Raw genomic sequence first — 20,261 nt, forward strand, 5'->3', positions numbered from 1 at the left:
AACCAATGGGGGTGGTCCTCCGAGGTCCAGTAGAGCTCCGAGGCCACCCCCAATTCAAATCCACCCTCCGCCATGGTTTGTAGGAACAAATCCTGTGCCACGGCGGAGTGGTTCACATTCGCCTGGAGGATCCTTAAGGGTGGCACGGCCCTAGTCGGAATCTTCCAGTTGCTGATCACCTCTGACTCCTTAGCGGTCGGTGTTGGCTTGTGTTTGCCAACACCACGCCGTTCAAAGTCCCCCTTGGGCCTCTCCTCCTTCGGCTTAATCCAGGGGGTCTCATCCTCCTCTGAGGTCGCCTCCGCGATTGATTTTTGGGCGGGCGCGGGGGCCAATGCCACGCTCGATGTGCCCACCTCCTTGTTGTTTTCTGTGGGGGCGGACGCGGGGGCCAAGGCCGCGTCCGGGGTTCCCGCCTCCCCCATCTTTATTTTTTCTGCAGCTCCTAGTAGAGCAGACGCGGGGGCCAAAGCCGCGCCCGTCTTCTCCTCCTTCCTAGCCGCCACCTCCTTTGGTGCCTTGGGGGCGGGCACGGGGGCTGACGCCGTGCTCGCGGTAACGTCCCTTCTTCCCACCTTCGGCCTGGGAGCCCTGCATGATGGACCTGTCACTCTGTAAATGTGGGGGAGCCCCTTCTCCCTGCATACAGGACAGCTCGCCGGGGGCCGCACAATCTCGTGCGAGATGACCGGTCGAACCGCACCTGTAGCAGGTGCCACTTCTGTCTACCGGGCCTGTGCAATTGGTGCGCACGTGGCTTTTTTTTAGGCACCTAAAACATTGTAAGGGCCTCTCCTCGAGGATTAAGGCCCTTACTTTGGCCCAACCGACCTGGATGCGGCCCGTCTAGGGGGCCTAGGAGGCATCAGGCGACGGCAAAACAACATTGTGGTAAGCAATTTATCGTTAAAAACGTTATTTTTTTAAAATAATAGTGCAGGAACTGATTTAAAACACCAGTATTGTTTCAATCAAAGAGCTATTTTGATTAAAATAAAAGATAGAACTATGTATCCGTATTACACACAGAATGATCACAATATGATGTAACAAAGCTTCAGAAGTTTAAGTGAATAATACAATTATATTCCTTAATTTATTTCAAGTAAATCTGAGTTAAATTTAAATTTAAAAATTTAATTCTTTGTTTAGACGTGTGCATAAATAAATGAATATAAAGTTCAATGTGTGCAGTAATTATTTTACAAATATTAATTATTTTAAACACTAATCTGCATTTATTTTTTTATTTTACAGATCAACTTTGTGCGCGTAATCGGTGCTACAAAATATATTCGTTCCGTCGTATAGTATAACAAAATGCGCGTCGGGAGTGCCGTTAATGCCGAGAGTTATAGCGAATCTATAGATGAACGCATTTTTGCTGTATGACAAATATTGGAACACGATTTTTTTTTTACTTTAGGCTTGGCTCGGGGGAGGGAAAGGTCGGTTTCAATCATAAAATCTTGACTACGGCAGGGCAATCTTCGGTTCTACGTGCAGCGCGCTAATTGTACAGATAGCCGGACTGTCGAAGGTAGTCGAGGACGGCTACCGGAGTTAGTCAAAGGCTACCGATTGCTTTTCAGATGTCTTGTATCTAGTCGGTTGATTGCATGACTAATCGCACCTCATCTTCTTCGAGCTTACCTTTGCCCTCTGTTTTGAGAGAATCGTGCCTCAATTGATAAATGTGGTCGTCTGAAACGCGGACGAAATTCGCGCGTAACGTCGCAGCTTGGACAGTTCGGTTCGATTCGCCTGCGATGTCGGGAGTGTCGTTTTAAGTATCGCGCGATTTTCGTATTCAGGTACGCATGCGAGCAATGCATGCGCCGCGAACGCGTGTGATTCAGTGTAAGTGCTTCGAAGGACCACTGAGAGGAGGAGGAGGCTCAGGAGGAGCATCGGGCGCCGGCGGAGCAACTTTATGGTAAGCAATAATTCATTTATTTGTTGAAAATATTGTACATTAAAATATTTGAAAGACAAAATATTTACATTAGTTAATATTTATCATTATTAGAATTTATTCGCATATTTTTTTACTTTTTATTTAAATAATTAAACTTTTTTAATAATTCTTTTATTACATATTTGCTTAGAAAACGAATTAAAAGTTCAATGTACTCAATATTTTTTATGATTTCACAAATATTTCATATTGTGAACGCTGCTATAATTTTGATTTATTTCGTGTTTTACAGATCAACTATGCAGATCAACAGAACGACAACTCCGCTGCTGCGCATCGATCGGTGAGTTAGTTTAATTTGTCTTTTATTATTAAGATAATGGATCGAATAATAGTGTGAAAATATATAGACGCGAGACACTTTGCAGGTCGTATAATTTTTATTGTCTTATAGTAATTATATCAAAATTTTATTCTCTCGTATTTTTTTTTAAAAGAACAAAGTACTTATTTTTTTATTTAATTTATATTAAATTTAATTATGTGTTACCAATATTATTATATATATCTAGAAAAGATACATGTTATATTAGATTATAATTATAAAAATTATTAAAAAATATGTAACCTGCAAAATGCGTTGTACATTAAAAAAAAGCAAAGTGTTTCTAATTTTGATTTTGATTGAGCCCGAAGTTGAAACAACTTTCATCAGCCTAATTGAATCCATATATTTGAATGCATATATATTAAATATTAATTATATAATATTAAAAATATAATTATACACCAGAATACTTTGAATAAAATTATGAAAAGTACATTATTTCTTCGATTCATTATCTTAAAATGGATAGGCTAGGACTTAGATGCGTTGATGAATATTTAATCCTGGAATATTTCCTAAATGTATTTCATGATTGACAGATCAGAACAAAATATATTGAATAATTAACAGAAAGTTTGTAGAATTCTTTTATGACAGAATTGAAAACAATTTTTATATGTTTATATATCTTTATTTAATAATGTATGCACAAGTTGTTAAAGATGGCCAAAAATTGTCGAAAACAACGGTGCATATATAATATTACTGTACAAAGATGACTCTAAGCATATAAAAATTGTTTTCAATTTTATTATAAAAATTATTACAAATTGTCTAAATAATTCAATACATTTTTATTCTAAATAATGTACTTATGTTTGTTTATATATTTATTTATATTTTTTTTATATGAGAAAAAATATAAGAAAAAAAATATTTAAAAAAAAGATTATACATAAAATAAAAGAAAAAACTTGTTAATACATGGAAAAAAAGTATTTGCTGCCGCAGTAAATTTTATATAAGCTATCGTAGCAAAATTTTTTAGTTAATTATTATTTGAACAGCAAAGAGATTTGTTATAGATAATAATTTTATTTACCGAAATTAGTTTTGTTAAATCTGCAAATTATATTGCTAATATATAATAAGAAATTTATTTTTATCTTATTATCAAAGTTTGTATTAATGGCGACAATTCATTGCATAGTAAAATAAATAGTAAAATAAATTTATTAAAAATTAATTATTTTGTTGTAACAGCGAATTTTAACTTGTTTTTTCATCTCAAAATTTGTCGATTTTTTGAACAAACCAGATTTGTTGCATATTGAATAATCTGTAAAAGTAGTTACAATAGCGAAATTTTATCGCTAACATATTTAACATGCAATAGCAACGATTATTTTATTGCGATAGCAAAATTCCTTTTCTGTGTGTAAATGTGTACTTTCATTTCTTCCTTCCCTACGGTAAGTGGTTTATTTTTTTATATCTTTCCAGGATTAAATATTATAAATTGGCGTTGAAAAGCAAAAGTAAGAAAATTTTTAAATACATATGTACCACAAATGTATCACAAATTTAAATTAAAAATGAAAAAGAAAATTCTTTTACACAAACGTAAATATATTAATAAATTATGATATATTTGAAATAATTTATTTAATAAAAAAGGAATGCATTTTTTATTAACAATTTATTTACAATTTTGAAATATATATTTATTCTTGCTATACGTCAATTTCTTCGCAATCTTTCCTAGCCTACCCATGCATCCGTGGTCCTATGGCTTAACACTAAAATTACCAAAGCGGTCAAAAAATGACCGGTTTATTCTTTTTAGAATAATTATTTAAATTTATAATGTATTTGTTGAGATTTTTTTCTGTGACTTGTTGCATTGTGTTAAATAATTTAATTGATTAATGTACTTTTTCTCTTTATCACTTTTTATAAAAAAAGAAAAAAGAAATAGAAGTTGGTATATGTTAATCATCGGTAGTTCCAGTGTTGATCCCATGGTTGAGCATGGACTTTCGAAATTCGTGGTCCCATTGATGATGGTCGAGCACGAATCTCGAAACATTGATATGATCGAACATTGAACAATGGTCGACTATCAATACAAATTTCGGACGCAACTAGCGGAAACTGAGCCGAGCTCTGCGCTAGCGTCCTGCGAGAAACATCGAGACAATCGCTCTCGGATTTTCGATGCAAATAGCGGTAACTGAGCTGAGCTCTGCGCTAAGCATCACTCGAAAAACGCCGAGGTCGTTATCCTCGTAATTCTCTCAAGTGAGAGATGTCATTTGCGTACACGAAAATGCGTATAACGTGATATTAAATCGATACTTATAAATTAAATCGTTAATCGTTAAATCATTATCTCTATCCGCGTTTCTCGGTTTATTTGATTTACACGAGTTTTCAGATATCTACATCTTTTATTAGGTAGGATTTTCTATTAGATAGAATTGTTTTATTAGGTAGGATTTTTTGTTAGGCAGGATTAAACAATTTTGCATAAATTTTGTATTTTTTTTATTTCTGTGCATCGATAAATATTGAAACTTCTGCTTTGACAGTGAGTTTGCAGTTTGTCGATGACAAAGAAAATGACAAAACTTTGGGTGGGCAAGATTTTCTTTCGAAAAACGAAAGAAATTTCTTCCGCAAATAAAGCATTATATTGAAAGTGAGGCGTTTAGATGTTTAAATATATAGAAAATAACTTTCACGATAGGAAAGTTTTCTACAGTTTTATAAGATACTTTACTCTTTTCAAATAAAATTTTTTAAATTTTCCATAAATCTTTTAAACGTTTAAACGTCTTTATTGATATCTTGATAGTAAATAAACTATTATATTAATTTTTATAATTGAAATATCGAGTTCAAAGGAATGCTGAGGGTACATCTTCCTTTTATTTAATATTATTTCTGTTTTATGTTATTTTGTGTATTATTTCGGTGAAAAATTAAGAGGGCAATATATATAAGAAAATATATAAAAAGGTAATATAAAACAAATTATTGTTAATTCTATTTTAAATTATTTTGTTATATATTGTTACATATATTTTCCTCTATTTATTTTTCGATAAAAAAATGTTCCGTTTATTTAAAAATTTTATTTGTATTCTTTTGCGATTATCTACTTATCACTTAAGAGATATGAATGTTCTTTCAATTTCTTACATAATTGCGATTACCGTTGTAGTCGATCTCTTATATGTAAAACGATGCAAATGGAATCTTCAATAAATGTACAACATGAATATAAATGTACAAAATAAAATTTCCAATTCGACAATATTCACATTTATTTGTTTTAGGTTATCGAACAATGATATATTATGACAATGAAAAATGAAGAATAGTTTCCTAAAACAAAATAAATATTTTCTAGATTTTTATTAAACGCTTTTATTTTTTAGGTGTAATTTGTCAGGTATGATTTTTCAGACTTTTATTTAATGTTTCTTTATCTTTTATATTTATATATTTGATATGTATATGTATATCTGGTTAATGCTTTTAAGAAAGTTTTTTAACATGCTGTTTGATGTAGCGTCATAAAAATTTTAATTTTTTATCTATAATTATTTTCAGATTTTAACTTAATATTTTAATTTTTCAGATTTTAATTAAGTTTTTATTTTTTAGGTGTGATTTTGCAGGTATAATTTTTATTTTTATTTAATGTTTCTTTATCTTTTACACTTTTACAAAAATGTTCCATTTTTAATTATCTTCTTAAGTGTATTTTGGTAGAATTATATTAATATTTAAAATGTTAATTATTTACTGTTTACTCATTGGGGGAGGGAGGCTAGATCGAGGCGCTCAAAGATCACAAGCCTCTGGGCACAAATTTTACAAACGCGACCCTGATCGCACCGTCGAATAACTTTTTCAAACAATACTTCCAATTTCTCTTAAAATTTACCATTTTTCCAGTAAAAAATAATTAATTTCCTAACTTCTAGATTTGTTTCTTTGCTTTTTCTGCCCATGATAATGAATTATTGAAACGAGAAGTTATAAATGGAAATCGATGCTTACTGAATGCTTTTCTATGTTATACTGACAATCTTAAGCAACAATCAGAAACAAATACCCATCAAAGTTTGTAGACTGCATTTGTTTTAGTCGGTTCGTAGCGTGAGCGAATAATTTTGTGACGTGAAAACGTGTAAAGAATTGTTATGAGCTGTTTTTCTGTAATTATAAACCACAATGTTTCAAATTTTTTTAACGATTCTGTTATATTGAACTGTAAATTATGTATTTCCAAATTAAAAAAATTTCAAAAAGTCCTTTGTTGTCTCATTATTTCATTCATTTTGGTTGCATATTTTTATTTACCAATCTTTTATAAATAAGATATTCTTAAAATAATTTTTGACAATATCTGATTTATAAAGAATTGGTAAATACACAATTTTTAAAAAGAGTAATTTTTAGGACAGTCATATTTTAAAAAATAAACAAGTATTCGATGCGACCAATATAGTTTCAAATTTTATGACACGGTTTTTTTCAATTGATATATTAGGACCTTGAATAAGTTCTCGCTGTTTTTTTTGTTAAAAAAAAACATTAATTTAAAATATAAGGCTTACAATAACTTTACTCAAAGTATTGTCCATCATTAGAGACCACTTTCTCCCATCTTTCTGGCAGTAATTGAATCCCCCGTCGAAAAAACGATTCATCTTTTGACGCAATCCATGAATCGACCCATTTTTCGGTTTCTTCGAAAGAATGGAAGCGCTGCTCGCTCAAACCATGCGCCATCGACCGAAACAAGTGGTAATCCGAGGGGGCTATGTCCGGTGAATACGGCGGGTGAGGTAGAACTTCCCATTGAAGCGTTTCCAGGTAAGTTTTGACTGGTTTTGCCACATGTGGCCGAGCATTGTCATGTAACAAAATGACTTTGTCGTGTCTCTGCCCGTATAGTGGCCGCTTTTCTTTTAGAGCTCGACTCAAACGCATCATCTGAAGTCGATAGCGAGCTCCCGTGATAGTTTCATTAGGTTTAAGCAGCTCATAATAAATTACGCCCTGCTGATCCCACCAAATGCAGAGCAGAAGTTTCGAACCATGGATATTCGGCTTTGCCGACGATGTTGATGCATGGCCGGGCTTACCCCACGATTTTCTACGCTTAGGATTATCGTAGTGTATCCACTTTTCATTTCCAGTGATGATACGGTGCAGAAAACCTTTTCTTTTATGCCGTTGAAGCAGCAATTCACACATGAGAAAACGTCGTTCAACGTCTCTCGGCTTCAACTCATACGGCACCCAATGTCCTTGCTTTTGGATCATTCCTAACGCTTTTAAACGTTTTGAAACTGTTGACGCATCTACTTGCAATGTTTTCCCGAGCTCTACTAGCGTCTGACATGGATCTAGATCAAGCAATGCCTCCAATTCTTCGTCTTCAAACTTTGTCGGTGCTCCAGAACGTTCTTTATCTTCAAGGTCAAAGTCATTATTTTTAAAGCGCCTAAACCAGTCTCTGCATGTCGTATTCGACAGAGCATTGTCACCATATGTTTCAACAAGAATTCTGTGTGCTTCAGCTGCAGATTTCTTTTGAATAAAGCAGTGCAATAAAATTCCCCGCAAAAACACTTTATTTGGCACAAAAGTAGACATTTTCGCAATAGGTAATTAAACACGTGGTTGACACTGTGGTAAACTGTATCTACTAGAATTTGAGGTTACATATAGTACTACTTAGCTGATGCGTTTCCGTACGAAATTCCATGCACAGAGTGCCGCTACGCCATCTTTTAAGAAACAGCGAGAACTTATTCAAGGACCTAATACAATATTTGTTTTAGAAGAAATTAAAGTCTTCCAGAACAAGCATACAAAATTTTGTGTATGTGTAGTGTTAAAAATATAGAATTAAATTTTAAAACTTAATTGTTGAATGAAACTTTGTGCGGTACACAATTTGCACACTTGTATGCACGCGCGCGCGCGCACGCACACGCACACAAAATTATAGAAGTAATTTATTAAAATAATTTAAATGTACATTTTCAAATTACAGGTTATTGAAAATAACTGATCTTTTGCTAAATAAACTGTAAATGTAAAAGTAAATGCTACAATACATGTATTTACAACACGTGTGTATTTATATTTCAAATCTGATTGATATACATAATCATGTTTTACAAGTATGCATTACCGACACTTTGTAGATATAGCACATATCGGAACCAAAAAGTCGTAGACGTAGCACGGAAGAGACCCAAAAGATCATGGACATTGCCTACGGGATTCGTGGACATTGGCTACGTAGTTTAATGTGCACGTTTTGTGCACATAGAGGCGCTAACCCACGGAAACACGTAAAATGCGGGCATGTCCACTCTCAGTCTTCTCTCAGATTGGATCCATGGATCATTCATATGTACTTGCATCAATGTCATGTGATCACATGTTGTAAAAGAAATAAAAATATTGAACAAGCTCAGCATTTAGAAACTGTGTGAGAACAATTAAAATATAAAGTAAAACACAATTGTGTAATTAATTTTTCAACAATGACAGAAAAAGTGCGGAGATATGAAAAAATCGACTTTTTAGGCGAAGGGCAGGTTAGGTCATACATACGTTGCCGTTTTTGCATATCTTATATCTGTATTATATTTATTAATATTTATACATATATTACAACATATGTAATTTACAACATGTTTTATGTTTTGCGCAGTGCTTATTTATAATATTGTAATGTAATATTTTATTTATGTAATTCTCATAATTTACATTTAAATTTGTTTAAAATTACATGAAAATAATCAACATTTACACAAAAATATACAGAATATATTGTACATTTTAGTTTGCCACAGTTTATAAAGCGAGAGATGTGGAAACAAATAAAATCGTAGCTGTTAAAAAGGTTAGTTTTGTCATCATTGAAAAAAAACATACCTTCATAATAATTTATATAATAAACTTTGAATTAATTTTTTTTACTTATAGATTAAAGTAGGAAGTCGCGCAGAAGCAAGAGATGGAATAAATAGAACTGCTTTGCGAGAAATTAAACTATTACAAGAGTTAAAACATGATAACATCATTGGTCTTTTAGGTATGTATTTAATTTTTCTCTCTTAGGGAGACATGTTATTGATATATATTAATATACATTTTAACATTTTAGACTATTTCTTTCTTTAAAATGTAAAATTTTTATGTACTAAAGCATAAAGTAAAGTTCTAAAGTTCTAAAATTGAATAAAATGTTCATTAGTGTTAAAATGTACATTTTATTCATTTTTATGTTTTAGAATTTTATATCACATCATTTGAGAGGTCTAGAACTTTACTACAATACATTTAAATCTTATATTTTAAAGAAAGAAATGGTATAAAATATCAAAATGTACATTTTATTAATTTTTACACCACTTCTAATTTATATAAAAATAAATGTTTATACTTACAAATATATTTCAATTTTAGATGTTTTTGGCTACAAATCAAATGTATCATTAGTATTTGATTTTATGGATACTGATTTGGAAGTGATAATAAAAGACAGCAATATAGTTCTAACAGCAGCTAACATCAAGGCTTATATGATCCAAACCTTACAAGGCTTAGATTATCTTCATTTCAATTGGATACTTCACAGAGATTTAAAGCCAAATAATTTATTAGTGAATTCAGAGGGTGTTTTAAAAATTGGAGATTTTGGTTTGGCAAAGTTTTTTGGATCGCCTAATCGGATAAACACTCATCAAGTAGTCACGAGATGGTACAGAGCGCCTGAATTACTTTACGGTGCTAGACTTTATGGAACTGGGATCGATATGTGGGCGGTAGGCTGTATATTAGCTGAGCTTTTGCTGCGAGTGCCTTTTTTACCTGGTGAATCTGATTTGGATCAACTCACAAGGATATTCCAGGTAGTAATATATTTTTATTTATCTGAAATATGTGATTTAAAGAAGTCACTTCTGTAATCTACAGATGTTGAATGATTTCTTTGTTATTTAGACACTGGGCACTCCTACAGAGGAAACATGGCAAGGGATGACTGAATTGCCAGACTTCATTCAATTCAAACCTTTCCCAGGCACACCGTTGAAGCACATATTCACCGCTGCCAGTGACGATCTGCTCGATTTAATCGCTAGTCTTTTGAATGTCAATCCATTGGAAAGATGTACATGTGATCAAGCGCTGCAGATGCCGTACTGCAGTAACAAGCCAGCGCCTACACCTGGACCTAAATTACCTCTGCCTACAACCATCAAACGTCAACGTGAAGAAAGACCTAGTTTGAAAAGAAAATTATTAGAGTCGATAGAAGGTGCCTCTTTAGCGAAAAAATTACAATTTTAATTTTGATATTAGCACAAATGGACAAAGCGGGAAATTGTTGAATACAATAGTGAAAATTTTGGAAATTAGAAGAACGAAGATCTTTGTTGTGATACTGTATGTGCAAGTATTATATCGGCATTGTGGCATCATGAAAAGTATTATTATTTCAATACTTCAATAATGATATTTATATGTATATACACGCATAACAAATTAGATCACGTTTAATAATCTGAAATTTTTTAAACAAAGTTTGATAAGAGATTCTAACTAATTCTTTCTGAATTACTGGAAAATATTGAAAGATTTTTGTCAAGCAGAGCACAATATTCTGAATGATTAATAATCGAGAATGAATGAGGTATAGGAATAAATACATGTAGCAGATAGCAACATGAAATGAATAAATAAATGAATGAATAAATGATGCGTATGTTAAAAAATGCAACATAACGCCGCATTATTTTTATTAACTTAAAAAGTAATAAGAAACATTGTTTTTTCGAACGATTTTATAAATTGTAAAACATCTGATTTGAAGTATACCGTAGAGCGACTAGTTAATCACAAATTAATGTAGCACTCGAGCTAGTGTTCTTAGATAAAATTCTTCATGATAAGTACAGACAATAACACAATGCTCGCGCATAACAGATTTCACTTTGCTAATGCGATCATTTGTTATTAGTGAATTTATTAAATTTTCTAGGAAGAAAAAAATGAGATAAAATTACAAAGGCTTTCCTGAACTTTGCATTTGGCCACCAATAAATTACTATCAAAGAACATTTCATTAAACTCATATTTGATGAACATATGATTCTGCATGCTTAAATAATGTTCATACTTGATTAAACTGTATTGAAAATGTTTCTAACTATATGTATATATATATATATATACAGATATACGTGACTATAAATCAATACAATCGCAACAAAAATACAATTTAATATAAAATTATTCCTAATTATTAATGCACATATCAATATGAGCTGTACGAACTTAGCAAAAGGAAAAAATTTATATTCTTGTTCATATCATTCTTCTCATAAACATAAAAACGGTATTTTTAATTTAAGGTAAATGCAAAGAACGAAATTTTATTTAATATAAAGGCAACTTAGAATGATAGGTGCGTTTAAAAACCGAAGTAGTTTACACTGAGTATATCTTGTTCTTTAAATTTGACGCGGAACAAGAGGCTTTTTGTAAAATAAATTGTATAATTATTTTAATGTAAAATGTTAAAGATTATGGCCATCATCAATTTATATACATATATAAATATACATCAATTCGCAAGATTATTTCAATCCGTCACAAAGCGCATTTTATTTACACATTTTTCTCATGCACTGCCAGTTATATTACAGTTATTACAAATATATCTTCGTTTTAGACCAATGTCACAAATACTTTGAAAGTAATCGATAAATAGCAAGAGAAAAGTTTTTAGATAAACGGAGATTTAATTAGAAGTAATCTGAAGAAGCACGATAAAGCGTGCTGCAAATGATAGTCACGTTTACGTACATATACTGGTCCCTTTCATTCGAATTGAACTATATGTAATACTTATGTAATATCTTCTCCATATTATTAACACACAATAACTGCTCCTAAGTATATGTATTAGTATTAATACATCAAAATTAAAAAAAGAAAGTGGAAAGACAGTCAGTGAAAACAAAAATGTAATTTTGAATATTTCGCTTCAAATAAAATATAATTTGACACACTTATCTACATACTATAAAATTTGATGTAATACTGAAATATTATCAGGATATACATAAAAAAAAATACAGAACATAAATTTGCTAATATTACATTGCGTTCATTAAGAAACTTATCTAATAAATCACATGTGATCGCAAGAGCAATTTAACAAATGTATTAAAATATTACTGAATACATTAATGGAATTATGTCTAGTCCTTTTCAACAATAACTAATTGTAAGATTCATGATAGATCAAGTGTGCTACTATTCGGTACCGTGATTATTTCTCTATTTTGTTACTAGGTATACCATAACATATCTATATATAATTTTGTGATAATATTAGACTTCATTAGCGTGTATACAAGAAACATCTTAAATTTTAATATTGATTTATGTACGATGCCTCTGCATGGCTCTGTTATGGAAAATATGAATCCTAATGCTTATTAAAGATGATCGATGTAAGATGACAGGATGATACTGAAAGTTTGTACATTTTTATTATAAAAAAATCCATAAAGAAACGTGAACACGAGATCCAATAATTTTTGAGAATATGAAGAAAAGTTAAATTAATGAAAGAATAAGTGGTTTATTTTAGATGAGAAAAGTATTAAAAAAAATTAGACAAAAATGTAATCGATACTGTTTAGCAATCACATATAATACATATTTGTATTATATTTAACTGACCGCATTATTGTCGTATATTAGTATCTCCTGTCAAGGATGTGTACAAGTGAAACATTTTGAAGAAAATGTGCACCAACTGCTATGAGAAACACGGGTATGTAAAACTGTATATTATGTATTGTGTACTGAAATATAAGTAAATTACAACGTTTCCAAATTCTATTAATGTTTGATACATAATCAGTAGAGCACATGCAGCGGACTTTTTCAAATTTGATTCAGCATTTGACTTGTAACATGCATATAACAGTTTATGCAATCAACAATATTTTTGTAATTATATGTTTTCCGTAACTCTTATCTGTCTTACATTAAGTAAGCATATCAATTATGTTAATTATCAGGATTTTAAAATAATAATTTCCTTAGTTCCCACTTTTTTCATATGCAATTAATCAGGATATTAATTCCGACATTAATAAGAAATCTTAATTTCTTTAGTCTCTTGAAAATAAAAAGAAAAGTAAAATTATTCCAAACCTATACAGCACATGGGATAAAATATATTATTTCAGAATTTTGATATTTAATTTTGCAAATATAAGAATATTACTTGTAGTTGACAAACTAATGTACACAGATAATCCTGCATAAATTTATAATTAGAAGATTATAATTAGTAGCGCAAAATATTACAAAAATGAATGTAAATCAGCTTTTATAAGAATGTAAACTGTGCATTTGACTCTCTGACTGTATAAGCTTAATTTTCCCATATGAAGGAACATGTTTATATATGTATTAATACAAAGAAGTTATAACAAAAGTTATCATATGGTTTAAATGTTACCGAAATATTTTACATTTTCAGCGTTATTTTTAATTTACAAATATATTCTTTCAAATAATTTTTTTATTCATTTATATGACTATTGGTAAGTATTCTCACAATACGAAAATCATTCATTGCCTATTACTTATAAGCTTCCTTTCCAAAAGAAAAAATTACTTTGAATAGACTGAAAATTTGTTTTTGTAATATAAGATATGTCATACGAAACTCATCAATTGCAGAGTTTATTATTTCATAAATCGATAATTTACTTTCCTCGACAATGTATTTACGATAATGATTGATGCTTTATAATACGCAAAAGAAAAACTTCAGAATCTTAGTTTGAAAGAATTTCATTTTTGTATTGCAAAACTCGGACGAGTATATATAGTATGATACAAAAGAGACAACTCTGTTATACAAACTACTGAATGCTTGCGCCTGGAACTAATAAAAATTTAAAATAATCCACTTACTGCTATTCACATAGAAAAACGAAGTGTACATTATATAAATGTAAACTAACGAAATGGGAGCTTTGTGACACCGTGTAGTTTGACGATTAGGCACCATGTTTGAAAGCAACTGAAAATCCACGTTCTCCGTTGAAAATGAATAATTTGATTGCGGAACATACTTTTTTTTCGTACACACTATTCCTCCGTAAATTTCATTGTAATATTAAAAGTAGAAATACATACTCCATTGTTGCTACTGTTTTTTTTTTCACTTTAATAATATTATATGTATTCAGTAGTCAGTCCACAAGGCAAACTTTATCCGCGATAGTGTAATACAATATAGCTACTATTTTCGTATTTTTTTAAATCGATCTATCTATATATATTACTTTCTTTTAAAAAATGTATATACTTAACATTTAATATAATATATATCTCTTTAAAATATTTACAATCAATGCTATGGTACAATATTTTAAATCGTTTGTTGTATTCATGTTTTATAAAGGCAATGATCAATGTAACTATTATCCTTATTATTATAGTATATCGTGCAAACATGTTTTTTTTTTATTTTTACAGTAATCATACTCATACTAGGATAATATATAGTACAAGGTAGGATAATTACAAGATTTTGACGCCTCTATGCAATACTTCTATTATATACACAGGGAGTGCGTAACAATGCAAATTATTCTTTCCGATGTTATTGCATTAGTTTGTGTCGTAATTTTCAATAAAATGGACTGAGAATTATCCACAAAATTACAAATAATACTAAATGCTGAGAATATATATTTTTATTATTTAGAATTTTCAATGAAAGAAACGATTTGTATGAATTATGCAAAATAGTATTGTTTTAAAAATTAATATTTTACTCATAATTTATACGCATGCAAATAAGTAATCAAAATAAAGTTTGTTTATTCAATTATTAAAAACCTATGAAATTAATTTTATAATAAATTTATAATTTTCAATTAATATTAATATAAATTATGTATTTTTAAAAAAATTACATTTTTGTATTAATACTTGTCTTCAATATTACTTCACATTGATGAATGAAAAGAAAATATATAATTATCACTTTTCGAGACCTTTGTTGAACAAAATATTAAGATTGTCCGCAACATGCTCTGACATTCAGGATTGTTCTCACATAATTTTATAATAACGATTAAAAACGTAATCTACATTGTAGCATAAGCTATTTTTCCATACAGCATATAATTATTGTAAAACATACTATTTACGTACATATAATCATTGTCTAACATATTAAATCAATGCATATTATGTGCACTTACTTGTGGCCTAAGTGCAAAAATTAAAAAAAGTATTGAATAAGTAAATAACATTTAAATCATATAATTATAACAGATCCGTAAATGCTTAACAGTGTTGTATAGACGTAAATAGCATATGCCACTTCTACTGTAGTGTTACTCAATGTATCCCACTGGAATTCATTGCGTTAAAAAGACATATGCATTAACAAAGTTGTATTTATAATAGTTTAATATTGTTATTATCGTTGTTCGTGGGTATCCATTGTGTAGATTGTAATAGAGCTTCTAATTGTTCGAAATTTTCTTCGAATATAAATAAATGTTTAAATTAAATGTAATGTAATCACAGACATCGACTCTCCACGAGATCCTCTCGAATACTGCATACAATATCACTCGCGCCTCGCAATTAACGCAACAGAAATATTGAGAACGCGATATTTCAATGGGATACACCGGAGTCGATCAATTCGACGCGTTGAATTTTGACACCTAACATCCGTAACTAAGTAAATCAAGAAAAATTCACTAGAATCACCTGCACTTCAGTGTCCATTGAGTCGACTAACATCCGAGCTATTATAAATTAATCGTGTCCAGTGTGTGCGAATTTCTAGATGCACTGTTGTCCTTTGGTGACGTTGAAGCAACGTTAACCTGCTTCGTGACGTTGTTTGTAAACGGCATAGAAAACTTAAAATCAGCACCATTTGGCAATTTGCGCATAATTTTCCCGGACGTAATCAGCCTGCCGAAGCCCTCTTGGTGAGCGAAGGCATAGCCCGAGCGTAGAGATCGCCGTGTACGTCTCGTAGACGGTGTACGTAGTATGTCCTGGCTTTGACGGGAACGGAGTTGGGCCAGCCTCTGCTTCAATCTGACTCTATCGGACAGTGTTGGCCTGACATCCATAAAGAAGAATCGCCACGACAATACTGGTATCACGAGGATTATACAGGATATCACTGTTGTGAACCAAAAAGTCGCTTCGGACATGGCCTGCGGGCATAAAGTAAATTAATTAAATGCTATATAGAACTATAATTTTCGTAAATAATGAACAAAATTCGCGGTGTATACGTACCATAGTAAGGCTACCGACGTAACTCCCACCTACAACGAAGTTGTAGAAGTAATCTAAAATAAAATACCAGATGAGCGAGCCCCACACCATAATATGGTTAAAAACTGTCCAGTACGATGTGTCAAGGGCTATTTGAACAGTCACGACTATAACTAATATAGTGGCTACTACACTGCCCAGCAGCATGTGATCAGAAAGTACGTAACCCTTTGGTGACACTCCGTCCTTGTATGTCCCTGTTGAAATACAAGACACGCGCACGTGTATGAATTCATGTTGCTGTAATCTAAGAATAAGTATTGATATAATTTTCTTAAGAAATAAACAAGATGCTTACCATAAGGTACTAAAAATAATACACAACTAGCATAAAACCCATGTAGGGCGCTCCAACAAAATTCCTTTTTGTTGAAGAGCAAATTCTGCAGTCCTGGTGCGTATAATTTCGGATACATTAAACTATTCTTGTCGTTAACGTCCTGATCAAAAATGCCAACCGCCAAAACCGGTAACGAAGTATAAAACAGATTGTAGACGGAAATGTACATGGGATCAAACACAGTCTGCAAGAAAACAATATGCAAGAGATGATTGATGCTCGTACTATTACTCCAATGCGCATACTGTTTTTTACAATATCAGAAAAATAAATTAAATTCATACTCGAAATCTCAACTTCGGAGCAAGCTCTTACAAAGGAGTGTTGCAAATCATATTCGCCTTTGGGACATCATTTGTTTCTACGTTACTTATCGTTTCTATCATCATCATTATTATTATTATAACTCGGCAAAATTTTCAAAGATCTCACCTGTGCGCTGAATCCGCAAAAGAAGGCAAACCAGATGTGGCAGAGAGTGAATGCAAAGTTCTTGTAAAAAAAATACCTAAGAAATTTACTCATTCTATAATAAGACCATCTGCCGTGAACCAGAAGTAGCCTTTCCAAAAACCTAAACTGCCCTATCGAGTAATCGGAGGCTAACACGGCCTGCAATCCTTCCTGTCCGCTGATACCAACGCCGATGTGAGCTGTTTTTATCATCGAGACATCGTTAGCACCGTCACCAATCGCCAGAGTCACCGCGGATCTATTCTTTTTAATCAGCTCGACGACCATTGCCTTCTGCAGCGGCGTCACCCGACAACATATTACAGCTTTACCTGCAAATATCAAGCTGTCAAGCGACGGTTTCTAAACGTGTGACTTCGATCTCGACTTACATGAACTGGACACTTCTAAAAAAAGCTGTTCCAATTGCGGATGCAACGCGTGAACCAAAGAATGCCCGTTGATAACCACAGCGAATCCCGTAGAATGCTCCATTTCGTGCTCATCCTGTTCGTCTCTACTTGGATTATATTCTGTATCGCTGCTGCGCAGAGAAAACGTGAATTTCAAGCTGAAGATAGTTAATTCCAACGAGATAAAAAAAACAATGGATCTGGTATTTACTTGGCAAGCTCGAATTAAGAATTATTTATAGTTCACAATTATAACAATGCACAAGTATAACAAAAGTTAGACCGAAGATAATAAATCGCAATTCCGCTGTCATTAACAGCATGATAAGAGACTTTGAAATTTACTTTTTATCGTTAAAAGATGAGGCACGTTAAACGATACACAATGCGTTGTATTAATTCCTACAAAATACAAGAACGTGACACAAGCAACATACCAGTTGTGTTAATATTTATCACTAAGATTAATTATTAAGCATACAGAAAGAGAAGGAGTGAGTATCAAGCATCATGATAATTCTCAGTTATCTATCACTAAATCGTAAGATACCTCAGATAAAATATGCAATATCTGAAACATATTTGAAATAGTTTGAAAAGATCTAGTCTACCATTCTAAATACAGCCATATCGCTGCTTATATTATCAACATAGTAAGTCTCGATATCTTCAGTAGTTATAAAACATGGAAGACGATTTTGTAATGCTTTTAAATATAAAAGGTAGAAAAATACTAATCAGAGACACATGCAAAATATAATTTTAACGTTAAACTTCGCGATAGATAAATAGAAAATGAGATAAAATCGATGCACATACGATAAATTAAGCGCTAGCGTAATAGCAGCAAAATGGGTCGTAGCATCCCTTATATTGATGAAGATATGAAAATATGAAAAATGCCTAAAGATGTTTTTTCGCCTCACAATCTTCAGATAATTTGTAATTGTATAATTTAATCGTAATTAGAACGATGTTGCGAGATCCGCTAGCTTGGATATAAAGCGTACGTGTTCTGCAATCAAGTACGATAAATTTTTAGGCATGGACATAGAAAGCAAACATAATATCACATTCAGTGAGAGGTAATTTTCTTTTCCTTCCTTAACGAATGCGTTAATCGTAATCAGCAATAGAAAAAATTGATAGATTGTACTCCGTCTCTTTCATGTGCCTGACCTTTCCTTGTCCCACCTGAATGTGACGATGGAGAGAGTCGGTCGGTGCTGTTGGGTCGACGCGTTCTTAATGGTATCTAAATATCGCACCAACTGCGTCTCCACACCGTCGTACGTGGTGCCGTCCACCACGAAGACATCCGTGAGATCGTCCGTCAGTAACTGACACGAGTATCCGATGTTGATAGCTGTCTCTATAAATACGAGAGCTCAATGTTATTTTTTTGCCAACATTTTACGTTACGAAAATCTATATATTTCTATAACACTTATATGCCATTCAAACTTACCCTGTTTGTCGCCCGTCAACACCCAAAGTTTGATGCCAGCGAGACTCAGGTTGGCGATAGTCTGCGGTACACCGTCTTGCAATTTATCTTCGATGGCAGTAGCACCCAATAATGACATATCTTTTTCTATCTCCTCGTAAATCGCGTCCAGCTTGTCGTCTCTGTTTTCTTGGCTCAACGCTGCCTCCTGATGACGTTGCTTCCAATTATTGAAAAAACTTTCGTCCAAGTCCCTCACGGAAAGGCACAATGTTCTTAAGCCTTCACCTGCGAACTTATTTAGGTGATCCAACGTTTTCGCCATTATCTCTTCGCTGTCCTTTTTCAGTCGCTCGTAAATAACATTATCTGCCCCTTTACAGTACAATCGGAGGTGTCCGTCTTTTCTCAAAATTACGGACATTCTCTTGCGTACATTATTAAAGTCCAGAATACAGAGCAGTTCGTATATTTCCTTTTTCCCCATCACTTCGATCGTTATGCTGTTGGGCGATCTCTCCTTGAAGACGAAACCAAAGTTTCTAGCGGCAGATACTAGGGCAGCCTCGTCGGGCGATTGCGCTTGGTATTCAATCCTGCCGCTTTTTTCTTCCGGCATAACAGTGTGACAAAGTGCTAACAGTCTGAAAAAACTGTGAACGTCCTGATTCTCCCGTTTCACGGCTTCGAGCAGTGCAGGATCGTAGAATTTAAAATCCGGCTCGTAGTCCTTGTTGAACGAGAAATCCAGAGGTGGCATTGTCTGCAAAATGTACGAGACTTTTCAGGAAATTTTCCGATCTTGGTTTGCGTATTACAACGAAGTTAACGTAGAAGAAAGAAAGTTAATCTGATCGACGTAGACTGGAAGATCCGCTGTTGTTAAAAAAGGAAAGGAGAGAAAAGCCAGA

At 32.5% G+C, this 20,261-nt stretch overlaps 2 protein-coding genes across 8 annotated transcripts in view; one reads left to right on the top strand and one right to left on the bottom strand.

Moving 5' to 3' along the window:
* Positions 1–8,207: 8,207 nt before the first annotated feature.
* Cdk7 (Cyclin-dependent kinase 7) lies at positions 8,208–13,806 on the top strand. The gene is made up of 5 exons (XM_012360679.2): positions 8,208–8,878; positions 9,127–9,186; positions 9,270–9,378; positions 9,753–10,198; positions 10,290–13,806. Exons 1-5 carry the CDS (start codon positions 8,825–8,827, stop codon positions 10,635–10,637), a joined length of 1,017 nt encoding a protein of 338 aa, XP_012216102.1. The 5' UTR covers positions 8,208–8,824; the 3' UTR covers positions 10,638–13,806.
* A 346-nt stretch (positions 13,807–14,152) lies between these two features.
* Positions 14,153–20,261, bottom strand: part of ATP8B (ATPase phospholipid transporting 8B) — a 34,057-nt gene continuing 27,948 nt past the window's right edge. For 4 of the 7 annotated variants that reach the window (XM_067358603.1, XM_067358597.1, XM_067358602.1 and 1 more), the window contains 7 exons: positions 19,372–20,113; positions 19,083–19,275; positions 17,883–18,034; positions 17,470–17,822; positions 16,996–17,221; positions 16,659–16,894; positions 14,153–16,573 (listed from right to left, as the gene is read on the bottom strand). In XM_067358603.1, coding sequence (XP_067214704.1) covers positions 16,154–16,573; positions 16,659–16,894; positions 16,996–17,221; positions 17,470–17,822; positions 17,883–18,034; positions 19,083–19,275; positions 19,372–20,113 — 2,322 coding nt within the window. In that variant the 3' untranslated portion in view covers positions 14,153–16,153. The remainder of the gene's footprint in view (positions 16,574–16,658; positions 16,895–16,995; positions 17,222–17,469; positions 17,823–17,882; positions 18,035–19,082; positions 19,276–19,371; positions 20,114–20,261) is intronic. The other 3 variants (XM_067358600.1, XM_067358599.1, XM_067358598.1) reach the window with 3 other exon arrangements.

The sequence above is a fragment of the Linepithema humile genome, chromosome 7, assembly GCF_040581485.1.
Source record: "Linepithema humile isolate Giens D197 chromosome 7, Lhum_UNIL_v1.0, whole genome shotgun sequence".
Lineage (NCBI taxonomy): Eukaryota > Metazoa > Arthropoda > Insecta > Hymenoptera > Formicidae > Linepithema > Linepithema humile.